A 26,085-nucleotide genomic window follows, 5' to 3' on the forward strand; every position below is an offset into this window, starting at 1 on the left:
GTTATATAATTTTGTATAAATAAAACAAAACAAAAAAATGCAAACACAAAACATCACAATTTAGGTTTCAGTGGTCAACCTCTAATTTCTGTAGTTTAATACAACATCTAAATCTCTGCAGTAAAAAATTCTCAGCTCAGTCCAAATGAACACATAATTCATCTTATACACATATTCTTGATATTTGCAAAAGACATAAGAATGGAGCAACACTGTATTGTGATATAAAATGACAGAGAAAAACTTTTTGAGATGAAAAAAAAACTGTCATTTATGATGGAGAGTAAACTATTATTGCTGAATTTTGTACCTTTATTGATATAGTTACATTGACATTGTGATGTTCCAGGAATTCCAATTGACTATTTGCTCTTTCAGAATTATAAAATAAATAATAATTAACAAAGTTTGTATTTACCTCATTATCTCCCACTTTTTCTTTACAGTGCTCTATGTATGCTACAGAGATCGAGTACAAAAGCCACCTGAACGTTCCAAATTATAAATGCTACAAGTGTCACATATTTAAACAACATAAAAAAACTAAATAAAGCCAGCAACAACAGCAGTTTTCTTTTTCTAACTCCGGAGGTAAATTGCACGAAGCTTCTATTTATTCAAAGGGATAATGAAGAGAATTACATTATATTGTAATTGAAAACAAACAAACAAACAAAAAAAGAATGTCCTGACATTTTGGCAATTATGTGCAATACCTTTTTGTGTTATCAACCCTAAGATTTAATTCTTTCTGCAGTTACTATGTGGAAATGTGGACCAAGTACAAAGATACAGAGTGACAATAAGGGTGGTTTGGGGGCACAGATAGGACCTGTCTCTGTAAATATAATATCAGCTTGCCCTTTTTGAAAATCAGTGTTTTGGGAAAGGCTAATATTGCAGCATGGCAGTCTGCAGCTCGGCAACTGGCAGGCCAATAACTAAAAGAAATCTCCCACTGAGGCTGTGAAAAACACCATGAGAAGAGCAATATTTGCCGGTTTTGCATTACAAAGGCTGACATGGAGCTGCCAAGGACCACTTGCTAAAAGGCATAAAAGTGTCACAATAAAAATGAATTTATTTTTTGCTAGAAAGGGCAAACTAATCCAGTCACAAAAAGCAGAAAATACTGACTGCTAGAGTGTTTCTTACCTGGCCAGGGAAAGGTCAAACAGTCCCAGGAACTGTCTGAGGGACGTCTGATACATGACGTTCACCATACTCATCTCTGTGATCAGGAAGTACAGGATGCTGCCCCTGGTGGCCACTGAAAACAACAACACATCTGTGAATAAGTTCCTGCTTTCTGTGGACTGTGGCTTCTTTTTATGAATTATTATGAATCATGAAGAGCCCTTTTCTACACTTGAGAGAGAAAGTATAAGACTCAAAATGTCCTGAAAGCTTGGCAGGAACACTTTACCTATCAGAGTAAATTACCAAAATAATTAAAAAAAAAAAAAAAAAAAACAACCTCTAAGCCATTTGCGATGACATACCTGGTCGGTACTCTTCTCTGGCAGCATTGATCTGGATCTCTGTCTCAGCAGCAATCTGCAGTTTCTGAGTAACCTCTTCAGCTGTTCGCTTTGTGCTGCTAAGCACCAGAATCAGACTCTCATCATCCACCAGTGAACCCTGAAAAACACATATGTATAGGAGAAAGTCAAAAAAAAAAAGAAAATCGTAACACTACTGTGGTGATTGAATTGCAGAATCACACATATGACTGGAAAAGCTGAGGCAAGAAAGTACAAGGAATGGGATTAACTGGTTTTAGAATAACAAAAGAAGGTCCAAAAATTAGTCCCAACGCTGCTTCAGTGGCATTTCTAAATGTTTGAGATGTCTTCCCTCACCTGAGTGCTGGTCAGCCGGTAGAGGAGGTTGTCTTCTAGCTCCTTCATCTTTCTCTTGTTAGACGTCACATCTTCTAAGAGGTCCGTCCTCTCCTTCTCCAGTTCCTAGAGTCGTAAAAATACAAACACACATACAGGTGATGAAGCTGCAGGATGGTGTTGGGGGAAAGGTTTTAATGCCTGGTAGAGCAGAAATTTGACCACCAAGTTAAACTCTTTTTTAAAATCTTGTTACCCAAACCAAATTTCATGGCTTCGGTCATACGTAGCCATTAACACGGTGAAAACAGTCACCAGTTACCACTGTCACCAGACCAACAGGAGTGTTTTAAATGAATTATTTTGCTGCTGTGCCAGTGGATTATAAGCATATTTTTGTTAAAAACTACACTGCCAGATTTTGTGAGCCTGAGGACAAACTCTTCATAATAATGTTGTGAAAAAAAAACTTCATGTCCTGACAAAACCCACCAAGAGTGAATAAATACTAAGAGTGATCAAAGAAGATATTCTATCTTGCTTCAGCACTCAGACGGCAAAGTAAAACATCACAGTGCTAAGTGCCACACCCTGAATGTGAATCTGACACTCCATGAATTAAACTGTAAATGTAAGCCATGAAACACTGCTGAATTTAAACCTTCTAGGACATTTTTACTGTTCTGGTTAATATGGTCAAGGAAACAGATTTGGTTTGAAACTAGAGATACTGACAGGACTCTATACGTACTCCTTCTATACATAACAAGAAAGGAATTATTTTGAAAGCTTAAAAGGAAAGATCTAAAAGTGATATTTGTAGCTGAAAGTTGTGAGCTCACAGGAGCTGGGGCAAAACGTAAAAGCAAATGACTCAATGATTCTGGGTTTGTAAAAGCTGCATGAGCAGCAAAGAGAAGGAGCAGATTTTATAGTAGCTTCACCTCCCATTACGACTAAATCCATATTTAGTACACAGATAACAAGCTACTCTTCTCATCTGGCATAAATCTTTCATTTGATGATCAGCCATTATTGGAGAGAAAATTACTTTTCTGCAGCAGGACCAGTCTTTTCAGAACGACAATCAATGAGTCCTCTGCATTGGTGCATTTACAATCCACTATTCTGTTCCTGAGTATGAATGACTCAACACTTCAGACGTGTGTGTCTCTGTGAGTATATGTGGTATTGATGCATGTGAACATGATTTTTGGGTGACTGGTTGTTTTTTCACCACCGTCTGTATCCAAGGACACAAAGATCGTCACGTTCAACACACAGAAGCTAATAACAACTTCAGAGTAATATTGTTACAGAGTTCATGCTTGCTAGAGAGAGAAAATTAGGTGCAAAGTAGGGAGAGGTGTTGAAAGCCTGCATTTAAATGGTCTCCAGGAGCTGTCTGAGGAACTACAAGGATGTATGCAAATACTGTTAGGTCAAAGGTACATCTTTTCTGTGGAGATGTAGTTAAACTTTCATTCTAAGGATGTAATAATACATTATTACTTAATTTAAAAGTCACTAAATTATGTATAACTCCACCTGTTTTTCAGTCAGGATGACTCTTCCCAGCAGCTGGTCCTCCAGTCCTCTCATGGTGACAGTGAAGTCAATGATGGAGGAGCGAGCACTGATTTCAGGAGTGTAAGCCGGGTTGGGCAGTTTGGTGGTCATATACAGCCTGAAGCCCTTCATCACATCCACCTCTTTGTCTCCAACTTTCACCTGCAAAAGGAAGACGTTCATTTTTTATCAGTTAGAACATTATCTATACACACAATACCAACGCAAAGAGCTCAAAGATGGTGTTTGATGCACATGCATATGCAGGAAAAGTACATGTACAGTAGACAGCGATGAGTGGAGGGAGGTTTGTTTTCTGGTTGACTCATTTTTCTTGATCATCAATCCAAATCCTCCCTGAACCAGTTCAAGTAAACAATATTACATACAACAATGGTGACTTAATTGTAAAGAAAGTCATGAATGTAAGTACATACGAAAGGGTTTTGAAAATGTCAGGATGATCAGGTTATCGTGGCATTTTGCAGATGCACGTTTCCTGTGTGTGCATTTGTGTGGATGTGTGCTTACGTTTGCTCTGATCAGCCTTTAATTACTCATGGCAGTATAACTTCTAATTATCTATCTGCTGGTTCTTCCCCGGAGCTGTCGACCCCAGGCACCTTCACTTCTTCTTTGCACCAGATTATTAATAGAAATTAAAGCTTTTCAGGGGAGGGAGAATCACAGGAGAGAGTACGCACACCTCTATCCAGGTTGCTCATTAGTTAGCCGAGAAACCATGGTTGAATGTGTTGTCTGTGTGACACATGCTTACTTGCAATAACCAGAAGAAGCGTGCATGTTGTCCCGTAGTGGTATTTAGTGTTTCATGAGTGTGTGAATGTTTGCATGGTAGTTTGTTTGATGCATGTGTGAAACACAGAGGGGGCAGCTTCAATGTCAGCTGCTGAAAATCCAGCAGCAGCCAGAATCAGAAGTTTAGAGACCGTAATGAGAGACACAGATGCCTGCAAAAAGACCTGCAATGGCAAAGTTGCAAAAGAAAAAAAAAAAAAAAACAACTTCTTGTGACATATAGGATGTGTTCACAAACTGAATGCATTTCCACTGACCTCTCAATTGCGTTTTATTCAAATCTTCATCAGCAACATAGAAAAACACTTTCATGTGTGCAATAAAAATGCTTTTTCAAAAGTTCACACCAATGTACCTGCAAAGAGATACCAATTTCAAAGTGTTTCTTCATCATGCACAATTCTACATTTTCTGTAATACCCAAAATCCACTTCCAAAGCTTGATTCAGGCCTATTTTGGTTAATCGATTGCAGACAAAACAAGAACTATTTAAACCCTGACCTGCAATTTTCCAAATTAAAAACATCTTACTTGAACATTTCACAAAATTAGGATGCCGAGATAGAAGGCAATCTATATTTCACAGTCTAGCCACAAATGACAGGAGAAAAGAAAATGACATTCAGCAGAGAAGAGGCACAAAACTAGATTTCCCTCAACGCAAAATCTCTTTTCAAAGCCAGTAAGAATAATTCTGCAATTTCAGCCTTCACTCTTTATGAAGTCATTCATTAAATATGTCATGGTAGAAATTCTTTTGAGTGTGGTTAGATATTAAATGCAAAAACATCTTGTTTGTGAATCAGATTTCATTGGAAATTCCTTTCAATACTAATCAATTTACCTGACTGATGGGGACAATTAAGTTTTGACATTTTTACAGGGAAATTAAAATGTTCTCCTCATTTCACACTTGGAACACAGCTACAAAGCACAAAAATAAACTGTGTTCTTCTATTACATGACATGAAAAACTACCTTTAACACTTCATTAGTAATTTAATTTGTGTAATGCACGTAACATGTTTAATATTAGCAAAAAGGACACATGGAAATGAAAAGCAAGTTCTCATTTTTTAAATACACTACAGCAGTATTTCTGAACCCTGGGGGGGCACAGAGGCATGTCTGGGGGGAACAGGTCCGTCTACACGGAACTAATTAGCTGAACTATTGTTTTAACATCGGCCTGTTTTTCGCAGTGTACAACTACTGAAATTGTGCTGGCCCATAGACTGTAAGTGCACTGGCCGTTCGGATTCGGAAGTACAGACTCCTGAGAACGGACGCATTGTTAATATGCAGTCGGAACACCAGCGTACTTGATCACATCACGTACTCGGCTCATCTACTCCGATTATTTTTACCAGCGATGTCAAACATACGGCCCGAGGGCTAAAACTGGCCCGCCAAACGGTCCCTTTCGGCCCGCCGGACGACTTTACAAAGGACAAAAATTACAACGACATTAACTGTAAATTGTAAATTTGCAAAACTGTAAATTTAAAATAATTTCTAGACAATGACAAGTTGTTTTGATCATAAAATAAAATACTAGATTGTTCAGTTGCAGATACCTGTAACTGAATGTTTTGTGTTTTTGTCAATAAACTGTGACCTGGCAGTTACAATGCATGTGTAAATGATGAACTGAGGCATAATAGGCTACTGTTGAAATTGAACTTGTTTTCCATAAGAAATTTCAGGTTCATAATGTTTTGTAAAAAGATATTTCATTAAATGTGAACATTTTCAGAATGTACTTTTGTTGAACTAAAACAAAGGGGAAAAGTTGGAGTTCTGGTTATTTATTGGTTATTATGCTGTGATTTTGCTGGTGGGGCCCACTGGAGATCAGATTGGGCTTTGTGTGGTTTGACACCCCTGATCTTTACTGTGAAAAACAACAAAATGGAATCAGATAAAATAACACAGCCCTGCATATTCATGTTTTCACAGTTTATATGTATCTCTCTCTCTCTCTCTCTCTCTCTCTCTCTCTCTCTCTCTCTCTATATATATATATATATATATATATATATATATATATACACACACACATATATATATATATATATATACACATATATATATATATATATATATATATATATATATATATATATATATATATATATATATATATATATATGTATATATACATACATACATACATACATATATATATATATGTATATATGTATACATATTAGCAATCACTAAGAAGTATCTAAACTTGGTCCAAGTTTTGATTTATGTTTGTTGGCTAATGGGGGGTATTCAAAACGACTTAAGTAGTACATATTTGTTAATGCAGCTCTGATAAATGGACACATACTGAAGGAGTCAAAAGAGGCCACAATTTGCAAAAGCATTTTTCAGAAGAGATGGTGATGCTGAACATCGATCCCAAAGAATAAAATAAATGTGTAAAAAGTAGAAATCAGATGCGATACAGACCCAAACAGGAATTAATCTCCTGCACACAACCAGTAAAATATTTTCTGTGAGTGACCATGCTCAACGAGTGCATTTTAATCCGTCCCAAAACAATTAATATGATTTATGTGCTCCAGCTGGCAAAGCACAATCTGGACAGTCTCCTCCTGCAGCCAGCGCTGCTCATGAGAAGCTTGTTTTCTCCTGTCTGAGCTGATCAACCTGTGTCAATACAGGTGTGATGCTTGGCTTAGCCAGAAGGACCTGGCAGACTCCCATCAAGCCTCACAGCAGCGCTCCAAACACACCTGCCCATTCACACTCCTTTAACTGAGGAAATAGGAAATCTGGTGCATCAGAGTCACAGCAGGGTTATTTCTGCCTTTTTACCTTGTAAGTGGAGCCAGTTTTGATGAAGTTTTTCTCCAGGATGTTGTCGAGTGCAGGGTCCAGCTCCTCCCCAACATCCTCAATCAGAAGGGGACGGCCGAGAGACAAACTGTCCTCCAGGTGGTTCCTGAAGTACTTATGGTTCAGTGAGGTGATCTGAGAGCACAAAAGCCAATGTAATCAAAAGATAGTGATTGAATTATTTCATTTTATAATGCAATTGGAATCTGGAACCTCCACCTTTTGATCTAATCAATGCTATATAACCATACTGGAGTTTAGATAATCTTTTATTAATAATAATGATAATATTAATGGTAAAAGGATAAAAAAAAATTATTGATTTTCTCATACAATCATCTCGTTACCTAACCTCAGCAACAACAGCATTTGTGTACTTCAGGCTGATGCTAAATTGGTGCGCAAATCATTCATCTATAAACCATAAAGGCGAGACTAAATTTGATTTTTCTCTGATTCCTCCAATGCTAACCTCTGTCAGGGCATGTGACTTGCCAAACTAATAACACATCACATTTTAAGCGAGCCATTTTTAGAAAACTTTATTAAAATAAATACAGTTTGTCTGAAGACATCACTTGCAGAAAGAATTGAAACCTGCTGCTTGTGGAAATGTGTCTCCAGGACACTCCTAATAGGATTGCAGAATGCATTCACTCAGCTCAGAGATTGGCCCTTAACAGGGCCACTGACCTTGGCTGAGCTCATTATGCCTGCAGAATTTTGCAGTATTTTTTCCCAGTGTGCTGTGCATGTTGGACAATAGAAAGGAACAAGGGCAAACAGAACACTGCAGAAACTAAGAATGTGGGACTGTTATTGCTATCAAGCAATATGAAGATTTTAGAGGTCACTAATAATGTGATCTGACACAGAAGGTTAAGGAGAGCAAAGGAAACGCTGAGACAAGGATTTTAGAAAATGAAGCATATAAAAGCAATGACACACAGCTCTGCAGTAATACAGATGAAAGGTGGGTATGGTTCTTGTATTATGTTAATTAATATACGGTATGCATTCATCCAGCCAACACAGGTCACATATTTTGTGTGCAGATGGAAAAAATCCCAAACCTGCAACTCATTCCTGGCCTCTTTGTTTTTGATCCATATTTTTCCTTGAGTCTGAGGGTCAATGAGAAGAGGGAAGCGAGCGGCTTTGGTCACAATGATACCATTGTGAATGGAGAGGTCATCATTAGGGAGCCCCTGTAAGACAGCAGGAATGACTGGTGAGGCTCAGTCCTGATGTTTATGCAAATACAAGCTAATTAATATTCATATACAGGCAACTACAGTGTGTATAAGTAATACAAATAAACAAAATGTGAAGGGACACTATGTCTCACAGAGAAAAGATCAGCATTCTTAAACTGCAGACTTCCAGAGAGACCAACAACCTACTGTTTAGTTACCAGTTAGCAACCAATCACTGACCTGTAGGTTCCACTCACTAACAGTCGGAGCGTCGATGAGCAGCTCGGTCAGGTTGAGGTTGTTGCCAAATGGGATGCAACGCTGCTTCAGCTCTCGTTGCCAATCGCTCAGGAGGAGACTCCGAAACTCCTGATTGAAGGGTCCAGAGTATGAGAGGAAAGCTGTGGCCAGAAGAACATCACCTGGTTCAGGAAGACAAAGGTGTTGTTACGAGGTCACATTTAGACACTGCCTAATGTAAGAGAACAAAAGAAAAGAAAGCATGACACGTTGCAGGATATGTTGATATACTGAAAAGTAAAAATGCTTAAAACTAAGTGACTGATTTTGACAATGTGAGCAAATCAAACGATAACATCTTGACAACACTGGTACATACAATACAGAGACATCCCTCTGATACAACAGGTTTTATGAACAGCTGCTTTTTGAAACTTGCAGTGAAACCCACCAACAAGGCGTTTGGTTTGAGCAGCGAACTCTTTGCTCTGCTCCGTCCATCTCTCCTTCTCGCCAGCGAGGCCGCTGATGAGGCTGGACGCCGTCTGCATCTTGTGTCTGCAGCGCTCAGCGTCCTCCAGCAGTGTCTGATGGGAAAGAGGCCATCCAAGTCTTATTTAATCATTTATTCTCTGTACATCTGTGCATGTTTAAACCAGCCTTGTGAGTATGGAGAGAGTATTGATTAAATGTGCACAGAGAGTGGATGTTCGATCAGTTCCTTCACGACTTTAAGGCGGTCTCTAATCCCAGGATAACAGGACATACATGGAACTGCTGGCATGAAGCTAACAGCAAACCTACTTTCATGTTCTCTTTATCACAGTGCCTTCATCCAAACACATTGAGCATGGGTTAATTTAAACTCTGAACTGCTCTTAGTTGTGAATCTTGTCTGTATTCATTGCCCCACTGACAGGCATCTGCTATCCAATCAGTGTATGCTGGGTGTTTCTTGCATTTACTCTGGACAGAGATTATTATTTTGCTTTGTGAATCCCCAAATTACCATTCCTTTTCAGAAATATAACGAACAGCTGCTCATATTGAGGTTGTATTCCTGATAACAATAATGACTGTTTCATCAATAGGCCTGGTTTAGACTTTCTCTTTAATAAAAGATAAATATTACTGATCCAACACTAGGGAAATTCACATTTATTACGAAGCATATGAAGATCAACCATCACTGCAGTGAGCCCGTTGAAGACGCCTCTGGGTCTTAATCACAAATCACAAAATTCGACGGGTTCAAGTCAACTTGAACTGTTCAGGTTTCCTAATCAGGGAGTCTTGATGCACATACTGCTCTGTTCTCATGCTGTTATTTGTCATGGAACAGAGAGTACTGATAATGGAAACCACACACGGTAAAGACTCAGTTTATAAGCTTGTCGCCTTTAATGTTAATTTTATTGAGGTTATTGATTTTTGCGATATTTTCTTAAGAAAAACAAATGCAGCTTGATGTCAAAACATCAATAGCAAGCTAAAACTCTGAGAAACCTTTCTATCCCGCTTTCAATACGCAAAATACGGTCAGAAATAGAATCTGTGGCAACTGTTGTGGTGACAACATAGCTGAGAAAATTACCTTTTTATAGCAAAAACATTGCTGTGCAAATGTTTTAGGCACTTTAGATATTTATAAGCTATATAAATTCATTCTTTTTCAACCTCAAATATACAGCCAGAGTCAAAAAGACACATTTTAAGCTACAAGGGGGAAAAATCTTCAACAAATATATGGCTACCACTACAAACTGGACTTAGTTTACTCAGAGAAAGCCATTTAATGCCCTTTCTTTTTAACATCTCCTCACTACTGGACATGAACAAACCTGCTGTTATGAAAGAACAAGAGTGAGCAGCGACTGAGAAATCTCATTGTTCGAGGAATTTGAACTTATCATACAGCACAGCAGGTGAATTATGAAGGAAATGGGATTAGACATTTGCATCCAGGGTTAAAAGGTCAAATTATGTGCTATTAAAGGAACAAAATTAATATTGCAGTTCCATATTACATTATGATGTAGTTATAGACTCCAACAGGGCAGACAAACACGTATAATAATAATATTATAATGTTGCCTGTGCTGTTTTTATTGGTGTTGTTGATCCTCTGACTACTTTTCCTGAAAAGCCCAACCAGGTATGGGAGTTGAAAATTAGCTTAATGCTATACACTCTATATGTAATACATCGGATGTGTTCTATGTTAATTGCATGGTCCCTGATCAAATAAATGAATGAATGAATAAATGAATAAATAACTAAATAAATAAATGAATGAATGAATAAGTAAATAAATGAAGAAATAAAGAAATAAATAAGAAATGTCACCATTTTATGCACGGCAGCTCTTGCCTTTAGAATTTTGCTGTGCAGTTGTAAAAGCAGCAGTTTTTAGTATTAATGTCACAAGTGTATGCACATTTGTTTTTAAAGTGTTCAGTAAAGCTGTAGACCTGTTTCTCCATCATGGCCTTCTCATATTCCCCCTGTACCACATCCAGCTCTGCCTGTTTGGCATCCAGTTCAGCCTGGGCTTTCTGGAGGTCCACATTAGCTATGGCCAGACGATTCTGCTGCACTGCCAAGTTAGCCTGAGAAAGAAAGGGAGGAAGACAATGCGAGACAGATCTGTGATGCCTTCATTGCACATAAAAAGCCTGCCGGGGTCATGGTCAGTTCTCTGGGGAGGGGGCTGAGAAAAAGATGAAAGACCACAGGGTGATGTGGTGAAAATGGGAAGGATTTCACAGAAAAGAGATGAGTGGTGGGAGTGAATGTTTTATTGGGAAGAAGAACATGAACAATCCTCCCTATGCGGAGAGCAGAACTGATGAAATAATTAAATAAGAGTGTGTTTTATCTCAGGTCTAGATGGCTATGCCCTGCGGGCAACATGGTTGAGGGCTCTTGCTGCACTTTGTTTATCCCTTTCTCAATCAAACTCATTAATAAGCAGTTAAGTGTAGCTACCTAAAGGAGGTAGTTAAATGATGGGTACATAGAGATGCATGTATGAATGTATGGGAGTATGTGTGTATTTTTGTTTTTTTTATATATTATTGTAAATTATTTATATGCTTAAGATTACATGTTATGTATTTTATGTGTTTTTAGTAGTATGTGTTCTGCTTTATGTGTTGCAGTGCAGCTGCTTTTTGCCTGTGTCCAAGACAAATGTCTCCCACGGGAGAGAATACATCTGAATTTGAACTTGAGGTCATGACATGAAATAAGGGAAAGGTAGAAAGTATATCTTTTAAAAAAGATTTTAGAAGTGTAAGACATATCACAAGTGCAGAGATGTGCAGCTCCAAGAGTCAAACTGGAGATGCAAGAATAAATTTGCAAGAGGAATGGAGGGCGGTAGAAAGAAACTGGAAATAAACACTGACAAAGAAGTGAGAGAAAGGGCAGGAGAGGAAGAAAGAGTGGAGATGATATTTTCTGGGTAGAGCTCAGGCTTTGGAAAAAGCATTGCAAGAGGTTTAAAGGCAGAGATTTAGAGGAAACTTGAGAGGTTGTCTAAGTGTGGCTGCATGTGAGTGTTTGGGTGGCTTGGGGAAAAGGGAGTCTGGTGCTTTCATTTAATATTAATTGACATCTGAGAGGACCATCCCTGCTTGTCTTTCTGCTGGTCTGTCTGTCCAACTGTATCGCTGTCTGGCAGTCTAGCTGGCCAGTTTAAAGAGAAGCCACCACTGAGCTGGAAACTAGAAAATCAATTTGCCAGGCTGTGTTCCCTGCTTAAGCAAAAGGTCAAGATCAAAGAAGAGAGGCAAGGGGTTCTCATGGAGGTTGTAGAGAATATGAGAAAAACAGCATCTGTGTGTTTGTGTGTGGAAGAGAGAATGTGAAAGAAGCAGAAGGGAGGCTGAGGAAGCCAGTGGGAGATGGGATAAAGGAAATGAAACATGGACAGGGACAGATAGATGTGTGGGGTTAGCAGACACATGGAGGTCCAGAGAAAATGGAGAAAATGAGACCTACAACCGAGGAGGAGGAGTGAAAATGTGAAATTAGAGGTCTACATCAGGCAACGGTTTCAGTCAACACAATCCAAAAGTATAATTGCACCTTGTCAAAGCTTTTAAATACTTCAGCCATCCACAGACTGCAAGTCCAAGGAGACAAACTAAAGTATTTTTTTTTTTATTGAGTGGGGGATTCTACCTTCTTCAATCACATTTGAGCTTTTATAGAAACCTCTGTGATATAAAGAACAATCATAAGAGTTTTACTGACCTTGACAGTTGTAACTCCTCTTTTCCTGCTTTCACTTTATGTTAAGCATTTTATTTTATCTGTCCATTCTGTTTCTGTCAGAATATGAGAAAATGCAGGGCTGAAAAGGATTTGGGGCATTTGCATGACATCACAAGGTTAAGTTGGAAGGTGAAGTTGTGGTTTGGCTGGTTGCAGGACTGACTGTTCAATCTGTCTCCTCTTGTCCACTTGCTAAAACCTCCTTGGGCAAAACAAGAAGGCCCAAGTTGCTTGCAATGGCCAGTGAGCACATTGGTGTGTGGGTGAGGCAAAAATTGTAAAGCTCCTTTGTAAACCACTAAGGTAAAAGCCGCTACATCAGTGCAGTCCATTTACCATATGAATAAATCCTTTTCATATCAGACACAGTCTGTGCTGTTTCTGTAGCCTGGAGCTTTTTTCTGCAGAAAAACAACCACTCTCCTCCAACATAAGTGTTTCGTATTCATCAGAGTGGAAAAGTGGGAGGCCGTGGACTTTGCTGAGGGAGTGTGCGCACAAGTGTGTGTGTTTGTGTGCACGACCAATTGTTAAATGTTTACTGAGGTGATGATGGGTGTAACACAATGCCTGTGGTTGTAAAAGGGAATTTAGCTGGTTGATATATGGAAAGGTTCATCATATTATAAATGTACTCAGCCAGAGAGAATTCATTAATTTTTTGTGTGTGTCACATGCTGTCTACTATATCTGTTACCTTCAAGGGCAAGACCTCTTTGTTGATGGAGAAGAAGGAAGCCATAGCTTTGGTCCAGGATGCGAGGCCGGCCACGTTGCCACACACCCTCTTGGCCGTTTCGATGTTGTAGTCAGGCATTTCAAAATAAGGCTGCAGTAGCTCCACCATTTCCTCGTTAATGGAGTCTTTGGGGAATTGCTTCAAGAGAAAGAAAGAGAAAGAAGGGCTGTGGGGTGGTCTAAATTGATACAACTGGGACTTACTTCAGTGTGTACACAAAGAATTTACACATTAGTCACTCATGTAACTACTGAAAACAGAATGTAAAGCCATGTGAAATTAGAGTAAAACAGTAAAAAGCAGAAAATTGACAATGGCGTGCACTGAGAGAGACAAAGGCAGAAAATAGACCAGATATTAAAAGGTGCAGAGGGAGATAGGAAAGGAACTTTACATTATGGTATTACTGAATAGTCGTTAATTTTGATTTTTCTGTAATAATTTAATTTTGCTGAATATCCTTTGATATAATATTATGGTACAACATTTTCTAACTTAATTTTTCAATTTAAAAAAACCAAAAGAAACAAAAAAACGGTAACTTACTATGATGGAAAAGCATTTCACTAATGCATGCACAATGCATTTTTACATGTTCAATGTGGTAAAAAAAAAAAAAAAAAAAAAAAAATTTACATCCCAATATACCAATGATACCTCCTAAGTCATGCATTTTACAGTGCGTGTGAGCAAGTTTTCTGCAGAAATTATACCTTACTTCAATTTCAACTGGATTAATATCATACTGGCAAATTCACCTGCAGGCTGCCCAGGAAGTTTCCAGCCGTCATGAGTTTTAGCGACTCCTGCCAGGACGGAGTGTTGCAGTTCTTCTCCGGGTCGATCTTCACACTGTTGACTCGCCTCTGGAAGAGCAGCAGCACGCAATCCATGATCCGCATGATGAGATGAGGAGGCCGACCAAGTGTTCGGACTGTGGCAATATCTGACGGCTTGATGGTCTGTGTGGGCAAACACGGGAAACAGAATAATTTCCAGGATATCAGAATTTTTAATGATGTCTGAGTGGTTATTGTGAATTGGGCAATGTGGGCTAATAATAGTCATGTTTTGAACGCATTCAGCAGCAAACAAGGAACACTATTATCAGTACAACACAAAATGCAATCACACTGGCCTTTCACTAAAAATCAAATGTTATGGGGCTATTTAAGATACGGCATTTGTCACTTTGTCTTATCTTTCCTTCTACACAAAGGTGCACATGGGAGAACAGGAAATAAAGTACAGAAGTAAACAGAAATAGCGGATATTGGTATGCCAACAAATTGAATATACACAGGGAACATTACAGGAAGATTACAGAGAAAATGACTGAGATGAGAATCTATAGGCCTCTTAAATGAAGTAGCATCAACAGCTCTCCTTCCATAAAGGGATATATATGGTAAAGAATTCTGCGGTTTGAGATAATAGAAAAAGTCTACAGAGGAAATACAACCAGAGGCATTGACAAGAAGAGACAAAGGGAAGTAAACATAAAGATTTTCAGTATAAGTTCCAACAGAATGGGAATAGTTCTGCAGGGGGGGACATAGAATTACCTCAAGAGACTGATTAAAATGAGAGACAGCAGAAGAGTAAAGAAAATGTCCCAGTGAGATTTGTGTGGCTGCTTCATCAGCCTCCCTGCCTGTCCATCTCATCTTTCCTCCTCTTTGCACTTCTCATTTCTTCTCCCTGCTCCATTTCCACTCAGTTCACATCGAGTGTGGAGCTCCTCCTAGAGAGTCAGCCAGCAGAGTCTGCTTTATCATTTCCTTCCACTTTCACCAGCCCCATCTCCTGAGCTTTTTATAAAAGTCTCTCAACACGGTCGCCATTCTAATTTTGCAACATTCTAGAGAAACAGTGTGTTTCATTGTGGGTATTCCTCCTTTCTAACTATGAACCAATCAGCCGTGGATCCTGTGCATGACAGCTACTACTAAAATGTTACAGAATGAGAGTGCTACCCTGAATTTACATATTGCACGCATCAATCTACTGGTCACAGTGTTTAACCATGGAAGCAAAGCATCTAATAGGCCTCTGCGACCAATATGGTAATTATATTACTTCCATTTGTGCATCAGTGGTAATGGCTGCTGCCGCAAAGCAAGATCTCCATTGTGCAACACATTTTCCTTCGTCTTGTTAACAGAAAGTTTGTGCAAATGTCCACATTAAATCAAATACTGGAAACAGATTTGACAGTGTAAATCTCATTAATTTTTGCACAGTCAAGAAATGCAGAATCCATTTACATTTTCTAGCCATGAACAAAGACATGCAAGCACTTGACTGATTAGAAAAATGAGCGCTGCATAGTAAATGCCTTACACTAAAACTGAAGAAATGTCATGAATGAATGACATCTTCAATTTACTTGTGCTCCTGTTCATCAGAGCGCATTAGTTGATAACTTCTTTTTTTGTTTAATTATCTCTTGCACTTAACAATACATAATTAAAATACATAGTCATCAATCAGAACACTTTGCCAGGGTTGTCTGTTTGGAAATCCAAGGTTTCACTGTGCAGCAGCAAGACAAAAATTCTAATGAGGGACCTGCCATAGGAGATCTGTATGCAACCATCTACTGAGGAGGACAGCTTTAATTACAGAGCAACTCCAGGCCCCAAACCACCAGACTAACTTTAAACATACTGGGATGGGAAATGGCTGTAGGCAAAACCTTCATGCAGCTTCACACAGCAAGTCTCAGAGGGCTCTAAGTGGCACCCTGAAGCAACAAAATGTAAGAGAGCATAGAAAACTATCAGCAGGGTAAGAATGGAGATACACACCGGAGGACAACAAACTGCTGCATCACACAGTTTACTGACAACCCTCGAGCTATCTCGTAGGGCAAAATTATACAGGCAACAAAACCATGCAAAAATAGATGAGAATGAAGGAGTGGCACTGCATCATAGGCTTGAATGAAGTGTAAACATATAATGAACATATAAGCACAAATATAGAAACATTATCTGTCAATCACTGTCATAATGGTGATGATGATGATGATCATGATTTGGCTTATATCAATTAGACAGCCCTGATTACTGTGGAAAAACATGGATAGGAAAAGAAAATTGAATATAATTCAAATCCAGTGACTTAAAGAGTGTTTAAAAGTTGCCTCTTAAAGGTATCAATAGGATGAGATAATAATGATGATGATGATGATGATGAGAAGCAGAACAAACAGCTGAACCTTAAAATGTGTGTGAGGGTTATATCTGTCTTTTATATACTCAAATTAAAGCTATGAATTGGCACTTTAATATCACATGAGCCTGAAGAACAAGATGTGTAACTGCCTCTCAAAAACTAGACTGAGATGGATTGAAATGAATTGTACAAAAATGACAAAAACATTATTGGTCCCCAGAGCGTACATCCCACTGGACTGATCTTGGGACTTTGCTCTAGCGCCAAAAGCAGACTGACATTTTCAGCTTTTACTGAAAGTTAAATGCATCACCAAGAAATTAGGTACAGATATCCAAAGTGCCAAGACAATGAATTATACTTTTGTGTATTTTGGTGATCGTCTGACACCTTTGTCTAGCATCACCAACAGATCAGTGACTTCATCTAGTGAAATATCTCAACACCTGTGAGATGGACTGGAACACATTCTGTACAATCAGTCATGATTCTCAGAGGATGAATCTGCTGGTAATCCCCTGACTTTTCTCTAGCACCACAATGAGGCTGACATTTGCGGTCATTAATAAAAAATCTCAGCAACGACGAGATGTTGTACCATGTAATTTGGCGCAGTCCTTCATATCCTCCTCAATATGAATTTTAACACTTTGCTGATGCTGTCACTCTACATCTAATATAATTACATCATTTTAAGGTATATAATTATCTGTTTTATGACCAAACAACTACAAAACTAATGACATCCTCAGCTGTAGTTTGAGTTCGGTGCTAATTAGCTCATGTTAGCATGCTCACTGGAAATTGCAATGGTCTCAGGGAAATCTCCCAAAGGAATAATTTAATAAATGCAGAAAGAAGTGTGCCTGTGGCCCCCTTTCTGAATTGGGTACAGCTGAAACAATCTGTTTTAACAGAGCTAAAACTAGGGGGGATTAAAGACATGGTAGAATTAATGATCGGTACAGTATTTCATGCTAAAATTTAAAATACACACTCTGGAAAATAGCAAGACTTTAATGAATTGCAGCAATTGTAACTCTTTTTCCATTCAGAGCAAGTTTTGAGTCAAATCTCTCCACCTGAGGTAAGATAAAGATGAGGGGAATCCTGGAAGCTACAGGTTTCAGTCTGCTGTCTGTAAATCTCATACCTGCAGTGCAGCCTCTGCCTCCTCCAGAGCTGGTCGGGCAGCTTCAAGTTTCTCCTCAGCGATGGCCTTGTCAGCTGAAATGCTGTCTACAATAGCCTGAGCCTTGTCCTTCACTTTCTGCACTTCTACCTTCACTTTCTCTGCTGCCTGGGCTTTTACCGTCACCTCCTTCAACACCTGAAAACAAGAAATAAACACAGCATGAATGAATGCAATCTACAAGTTTACCTTCAACAGAAACAACAACAAGATGTAGTCTGGTATCACTGGTGTATAAAATGTTGGAGTTGCTCATTGTACAAAGCAACCATATATTCAGTTAAGACATACTGTATGTCCAACATAGACATGGACGACAATAGTAGTTGAGATTAAAATTTATTTTTTCACATACTTTAGGAGCTTTATTTAGTGCACTGCAATATAATAGATGCCAAAGCAGTCACTTGAAAGCCAACAAATTCAAGCAGTAGACATAATGAAACCTTTCCTCTCTTTATTCTTTCACTGATTTATTTCAATCGCATGAAACACTACAGGACTACCTGACTAATACAGATTTCTTCTTATTTATTCATTCATAGTGAGAACATCAATCTAAATTTTCCTTGGACTGATTTTTTATTTTTTTTTTTTATTATTATTATTATTTAAAATGCCTAGAAATAAAAGTCAACTTTTGGAAAGTATAGTGTCTGTATATCCACAGACATCACACAAAGGAAACTGAATCCTTCCCTATCTCCAAACCCACCATATCAGCCTTGTCATTGGCCACCTGCAGCTCCTTTTCCTTCACCTCCAGCTCCTTACTCAGAGCTGCTACAGACTCAGATGCCTCCTTCAGCTTTTTGAGACCAGTATTCATCCTAAGCAGGAGAAACATTTAGCAAATTCAGTCAGCCCACAAATAATTACAGCATTACATACACCTTAATAGTACTAGTCATATTAGACCATCTGGGACGCCGCTGCAAGTATGCACCTGAGGTCCTGTTTGTTGTAAATGTAAGTAGAGCAACACAACATTCTGTTTGAGTGTTTAGTCTGCTGGGCACCAGGTGGTGAAAATACTTGAGCATTATTGGAGAGGCTTTTCATCTTTGGCTGGCTTGTGGCATCTGTCTGGTCAAAATGGTTAATTTCACGACTGATATCCCATCAACAACTAAAAATAAACGTCAGGAGGATTCAGGAGAGTAAACATGAATTTAACAATTATGAAAAAAAAGAAGCACAGCAAATTTATGTTTTTCTCAGATCTGGGATGTTATTTCATGATAAAATATAACTTGTGAGTGATGGTTCTGGATTTATCTTTATTACAACACGCAACATCTAATTTCATCAGGCTGCATCCTGATCATTTGTCACAGCCGACATCATTTTCAAGTTGATAACTATTCCTGATTTTTATTTTAATTGCTACCTTGTAAAAACGTTTTGCCAAAACTACATCACTAATAAAAAGGAAATGGAAAATTTAATGCTAAGCTAGAATAAAAGCCACCTTAAATTCTTAAAATAATAACAAAAGTGCCATATGTTATCAGCGTAACAAATGTTTGACATATTTCTACCTGTTGGCCAGAGTCTGGACTTCAGACCTCTTCTCCTGATAGATGGACTTGTAGCCCTGAATGAAGGACAGGTAGGACTTGGGTGTGACGTGGGTGGAGCGTCGGTACCTACATTTAAATGACATTGAATCAGGTTCATTTCATGGCATGGGGTTAAGAAACAGGACAGCCATCTTCACAGCATCTTGATATTCCTCTGATTTGCCTGCAGGCCTACAATTACTACTTAAACATTTACAATATTCAGACAAACACTCTTTAATCTTAAATACAATACTGTACCTCTGGAAGTAGTCCACACACTTTTCAGCCACACCGTCCTGGAAGGAGCCCATACACTGCACCACCTCACTCTTCACCTGGGTTGAGCAGTCGATGTCATAGACTGACAAGAAGTGCTCCGAAACTGAAGGACAGGAAATCAGGAAATGAAAAAGAAGATAATTAACTGGAGAAACACACAAAGAGTGAAGAGGGGAAATTTTTTCTGATAACCAAACTGTCAACTTTAAACACAAATATATCTGAGATACTCTCTTACATTGGTCAAAAATTCTGACCTGTTTTCCCAGCAGGAAGGACTAACTGCTTAGAACATCAGGGATTATTTTCTGCATCTGTTGTTATAACATCTGAGTTATACTCATAATTGAGTCAACGAAACACAGAACAGACAATCACAAATGAAAGGACATGATTGGAAAATATTGAGATTGTCACAATTCATTTTCTCAAATAAAGGTAACAGGCTAAAAGACAAGAGGTGTGCAGAAAGAGTTAGTTTTTTCATCCAGGATAAAGACACAACTTTGCAATAACTGAAAAGAAATAAAGACTTGTCGTAGTCTTTTGTGTATGTAATGTACAAGTATATATCAGTGTAGTGAAAGGAAAGCATTTTAAACAACACCCTGAAGCAGGCCCTGTAGGAAAAGAAACAAAAATGACAGACAACAATAGTCTTGCTACTGGGATTTACTGAAACAAAGACAACTTGGAAAGTCCTAAATTTAAAGTGACATTCAGTAATAAGAAGTCACTACAGAAACATTCTTAATGAGCTCACTGTGTAATAACTAAATGTTTAATCCCATATCCCTGAGCTCTGAGAAAAATAACACCTGCCAATCTAAATGGAATCTTCTCAATGAAACAGCATAAGACAGAATCAGACCAAAAATGAATGAGCAATGTCTGTTAAATGTACCTGCAACAAGCGCGTCTTTGGGCCAGCGACTGAACCAGTCCATGGTGCATCCAGAAATCAGTGCTGGAAACTTCAGCGCTCGGTTGCGGAACTTTTCCCCAACAGGCGAAAAGCACAGAACAACGTGGAGGTTATGTCGGACTCGTGACATGAAGTACTCGTACAGGTTCTCATTGGTCGGTGGTCGTCTGGGAAACTCCCGCTTCATGGTGGGGATGAGATCGCTGAGAATCTCGTCAATCTCATCACGAGCAAACAAGTTAGACACCTGAAGACAGAAACACACACCCACTAATGTCAACAATATTATAACAATAGTAGAAAGTAATATCTATTTGTATTAGCATGCGTGAATATGTGTATTTTAAAGCTTGAATGCTAATAAAGTGTAAAATTTGGGTTGATCCAGAGAATTATGGTTGAACACCCTTTAACCTTTTTGGAAAATGTACACTAAATCATTGTACGTTTACTACTGGCTGATTTATATCAACTTTTGGCCATGGTTCAACACTTTTGAGCATCTTATTGTGCAGTATTATATCTGCAGTAGGCTTACCCAATGGCATTCTTTCACATTGCTTTTGCGCCATTTTGTTAAATCTCTAGTTAGCAAGAAAGAGCTCATGTAACTGAAATGGGACTGACCGTGTGACTTGGGGGAATATGTGGTGAAGTAATCAGCAGCAGCATGCCTCCAAACCATCTGCTGGGTTTCTTTCACATAAACAACAACGTCATACTAACAGCTCGCTCTTCCTCTTTGTTTCTTATCTTTGTCACCTCTGTGACTGTCATTCTAACACTACTGCACCAAAACATCTCTCTCCAACACACACAAACACGACACACAAGTCTCTCACCTGCAGACTAATAACACCCAAACATCAACACCACTCTTCCCTGGTCCCTGCTTCAATTTACCTCCCCTGGTAAAGCAGCTGCTGCTTAAATTGTCATCTTGCAATCGAGGTAGAGGAAAGGTGAAAGAGGAGCAGACAGACATAAGGATGACTAGGAGGATAGTAATGCCACCATGATGGGGAGACGGAGCAATGGGACACAAAAAGTTTAGAAAAGAGGAGCTGAGCATAGGAACGACAGATGAGGAAAAAGGACAGTGGAAAGACAGGAAAAGCGGTTACAGGTGTAAAGAAAAAAGGCTTTAAAAAGCAAATTAATTGTTAACATCAGCTGCTCATAGTGTTAAAATGTTAACTGTGATTGTTCTGTTTGAGGGCTGTGCTTATACTTAAAAAAAAAGTAAGCATAATGAAACAACCAAGGAAAAAAGAGTGAGAGGACAATAAAATGTCAAAAAACATGAGTCCAGGTGTGTTCTATTGAAGTACATACTGCATAGTTTTACTACAGCTAGAAGTACAATACAGTAATAATATGAAATTTGTGTGGTAAATTTGCAAATTAGTGCTTCAGTATATGTGCTTCTTCAATAACAGAAGGATTAACAACTCATGCAGGTGTTATCACTCTTACTATTAACTTCACATCAGCAATAAGGAATAAAAAAAGAAATAACTACATACCCAAACCAGAAAAGCAGAAAAAAAACAAAGGAAAAACCTCGGCATCAGATTGAATTTATGTAATACTGGATAAAGCAGAAACAAAGGACATCCTGAAAAACAAGAGAAAATGTATTACATTCGAAGTCCATGTTACATACTATGCTATTCTCTGGTTCGTTTATTTTTTACTATAATGGCATTTGTGATGATAAGGTAATTAATATGAACTAAAGCAGTAGGAATGAGAAGAAAAGCACAAGCAGAAGAAGAGAAAACACGAGATAGGAGGATAAGAAGAAGCAGGAAGGTGGAACCAGATTATCTAAAGATGAGATGTAAAGGAAAAATGAATAAGGATGATAAATAACCAAGGGAAAAACAAAGTGTGGATGGTCACAGGAACAGACACTGAAAATGAGAATGGAACCACTATAGTAATAGCACTCACAGAAGAAGACAAATGGGGAAAATGAGGAAAAATGGAGAACGAACAACACAGGGGAGAAAACAGGAAAAGATGAGTGGTAATGGTAAGAGACAGCACAAAAAAAGGAAGGAGAGAGTAGGAAAATATGTGAGAGTAGGAGGAGAAGAGGTAGAAGACAAGGGCAGAGAGCTTGGTAAATAAAAGAGCAAAGAAAATTGCTGAAGAAATGACTTTTTGCCTTGGTAACACCACAGCCACCAGATCCAGTACAGTGGATTATTCTGGGTCTGCAGCAGAGAAATGTGCAAACAGTGGCACTTGACCTTGAAGCTGCCGAGTGTTATGGAATAAAACAGGAAAAAGGGACTCTGCAGCTGTAATGCAGAGAGTTACAGTTCAGAGACTCTATCTGATCATGACAGTTTCTTTTAATTACATCTAAATCGACGAGAAAATAATTATGCAAGCAACCGTATTGGCAAGTAAAATGCAATTAGCTTTTTAATTTGACTGAATGGATATAAACTGAACTGTTTATAACTGAGGTAGAAGACCTGATGGTTTTCTCTTCTCGGGATTCTTTGCTGTCAATGTTTTGATATGACAGCCATGAAATGTTTGTTTCACTCAAAGACTGTGAGAGCTTTTGGTAATTTCAGTTTAATTCCTTCATGCATGTGTGTTTTAGGGTTTCTTTTCCATGTGTGAGCTTCTGACCTCTCCAGACGACAGCACGTTGTTCATGTACTCCAGGAATGACTCATCTTTGATTTCATTATCAGTAAAGATGAAACTAACGCCTTTTCCCTGCTGACCGGCTGTTCTGTACAAACCCTTCAGGTCATCCATCAGGTTGGCTGTGTTGTATGAGCTGGAAAAAAACAAAAAAATATGAAGTGAAGTAAATATGGACACAGATTCTCTCCTCTAAACACAATTCTCTGAGAGATAAATGGCTTCTACAATATTTCTAAGATTAAACTATTTTGAAGAGTAATCTAAAAACTTTTAATATGAATATACAGTCTGGTGTAACACAATAAAATCCTCAAACAGCAAAACCTGTATTACTTAAATAGAGCTGTGTGTGTATACATTTAAAAGTATCACATTTTCAAGTTAAAAGTGCTGATTCATTTCTGGCCTTAACAGCTGACAGAGAAAAATTTCCTACATTTTGTGTCCATCTGGGTCTTTGTGTGTGAACTAGAATGAATTATAGAAAAGGAGATGAAAAATAAATTACAGTGAAAGTGGAAGAATAATTGGTGAGATTAGTTGCATGAAAACATGAGAGAAACCTCGGGTTACTTTCATCATCTTGTTTCTCTGATGAACATCAGTCGGATGTCTCACGATGATATATGATCTTTGCGTATTCGAATAAAAACGTGTAACATGACATGAACCCTGAGTGTCTGACAGCTATGAGATCTGTGTGAGATGAGATACAGCGGCGCTCGTTATTCAAAACAAACTCACATTTTCTCACCCAGCAACTAGAAAGTCTGTCTGGGGACATATTTCACTTCTGCTTCTCAGAAACGGGGTTAAGCAAGGAGGCTGGAGCTCAGAGCACTGAATGTGATGTCTCGCAATGGTACATGTATTGCCAGACAGAACATCCAACTTTGAAAATCTTACAAACATGAGGGAGGATGACAGACATCCTGGCCAGAGATCCCTCTAAACTTCCTGGTAAAAAAAATACCAACGATCCAGATGGAAGCTGAAGGAATGAGATGTAGAAGGCTAATGTAATAGCAATGTCTGTTTGGTTTGTGCCTGTAAGAACAAAAAACAAATACCCCACTTCACTGAAACAAATTGTTCTCTCCAAATAACTGTGCAAAGCATGAATTGGGTTCATATTCAGCCACTGCTTTTATAGTGCCAAAGAATGGGATTTCCCACTGAGCTAATTTCTTCCTCCTAGCAGGAACAAGAAGCCTCCACTGGGACAGTACATGACAGTATTTTAGCCTCTCTGCTGTCCTTTCGCACATGTTGTGCATGTATTGGCTGGATCGATGTGGTGGAGCCTCCTACCAGCACAAAGACAATTAGAAATCTGGGCAAGGAAAAGATCATCTTCATCATGCCCACCTGACAAAGACAAGTAATCATCAACTTACTCCTATTTCTCATCATAACACAAAATGAAAGCATCTCGGCCAGCCTATTTAGCTTTGAGCCCTGGTACTGAACCTCCCATTGGGGATTATTCTCAAGGTTGCTGGTCTGAGATGCTGGTCTGCTTAGTGTTTGAAGGAGGCTCTGCACAGTAAACTGAGCACAGTGACTGTATGAGCCAGGCTTTTTATTGCAGCTTAATTGGGTCCTAGCCTCAGACACATACGGCAACCTTTGCATGTATATTTTTATTGAAAGTTTTGTTCCCACAGGAGGACGATGGGAGGCCGCTTGGGATCCATTTAGTGCTAAAAGTAGGGAAAGTATTATATAGAGAGCTCTGATGGAGGGTATGCAGGGAGGAGACACCAGGCTGGTGGTGTCATGAACTTATCTGGATTAGCCAAAATAATGAGTTAACTAGCTTGTAAAAGTCAGCTGTGAGACAGCATTCATCAGGATATTTTGCTGATACAAATACCACTATACCCAAATCTCTTGTTATTGGACATGTGCCCAACTAACTTTAACATTGGAAAAAGACAATTGTTTTCAGAGTTAAGCTTGTTATTGACTAAAAGAGTCAAAGTTCTATTGTGGAAAAAGGGTGGAAGGCTAAGCCTTGAAAGATGGATTTCACAGTAAACCAGGACTTTGCCATTACAAAAAAATATTACATATTTCATCACTCTTTCAAAATATCTGGGGCCCCTCCATAGCCTATATAAAGAGAATAGACGTGGCACAGATGGTGGAAACATCTGGGAAAATAAAAGTGGCCCTCTGCAGGGTACTAATTTAAGAGCCACCCAGCTGTACTCTGACCTGGAATATACCTGTATCCCAACTAATATGTCCATTAATTTAATAAAATGTCCTCATTTATCTTTTCCTGTCCTTTAAAAAAAAAAAGTGTATTATTTAATTTTGGGAGGGTAGGAGGTAGCCTTGTTAACTTTTCAGACCTGGGTTTTAAGTGTAATCTACTTCTAAGTGCTCCTTTCTAGATGTTCATGGAAACAAATGATTATTTGTTCTGGGTAAAATCAGTAAAGATAATGGGGAAAAGGTCCCCATTAGGTGGACAGGTCAGAGTACAGAGAAACCTGCCAATGGTGAAGGAAGACTGACTGGTAGCATCTGCAAACCATGTCAGCCTGAAGACAGTTACGATGGTTTCCACACTTGATGCAAGAAAAAGGCAGCTTGGTCTGTCATGTGAGAAAAGCTGACAGAACGACAAGTGATGTGTTAGACAAGCCTTTACACAGACATTATGACTGCTAACCACTCAGGGCTGCTGCAACGGTGAGTGCTTCTGTGAATACACAAAAGAGTGT

The 26,085-nt window shown here is 38.7% G+C and overlaps 1 protein-coding gene across 1 annotated transcript in view; it reads right to left on the minus strand.

The window, feature by feature from the left end:
- dnah5 (dynein, axonemal, heavy chain 5) overlaps window positions 1–26,085 on the minus strand; it is a 104,832-nt gene that overhangs the window by 29,073 nt on the left and 49,674 nt on the right. Inside the window, exons 60-76 of the mRNA XM_055013727.1 lie at window positions 23,330–23,483; window positions 20,657–20,924; window positions 19,732–19,855; window positions 19,450–19,557; window positions 18,624–18,738; window positions 17,870–18,046; window positions 14,295–14,498; window positions 13,495–13,674; window positions 10,988–11,125; window positions 8,968–9,103; window positions 8,517–8,698; window positions 8,154–8,288; window positions 7,060–7,215; window positions 3,390–3,572; window positions 1,863–1,967; window positions 1,503–1,641; window positions 1,156–1,270 (exon numbers count right to left, since the gene is read on the minus strand). Coding sequence (XP_054869702.1) covers window positions 1,156–1,270; window positions 1,503–1,641; window positions 1,863–1,967; window positions 3,390–3,572; window positions 7,060–7,215; window positions 8,154–8,288; window positions 8,517–8,698; window positions 8,968–9,103; window positions 10,988–11,125; window positions 13,495–13,674; window positions 14,295–14,498; window positions 17,870–18,046; window positions 18,624–18,738; window positions 19,450–19,557; window positions 19,732–19,855; window positions 20,657–20,924; window positions 23,330–23,483 — 2,619 coding nt within the window. The remainder of the gene's footprint in view (window positions 1–1,155; window positions 1,271–1,502; window positions 1,642–1,862; window positions 1,968–3,389; window positions 3,573–7,059; window positions 7,216–8,153; window positions 8,289–8,516; window positions 8,699–8,967; window positions 9,104–10,987; window positions 11,126–13,494; window positions 13,675–14,294; window positions 14,499–17,869; window positions 18,047–18,623; window positions 18,739–19,449; window positions 19,558–19,731; window positions 19,856–20,656; window positions 20,925–23,329; window positions 23,484–26,085) is intronic.

The sequence above is a fragment of the Amphiprion ocellaris genome, chromosome 9 (assembly GCF_022539595.1).
Source record: "Amphiprion ocellaris isolate individual 3 ecotype Okinawa chromosome 9, ASM2253959v1, whole genome shotgun sequence".
NCBI classification, from domain to species: domain Eukaryota; kingdom Metazoa; phylum Chordata; class Actinopteri; family Pomacentridae; genus Amphiprion; species Amphiprion ocellaris.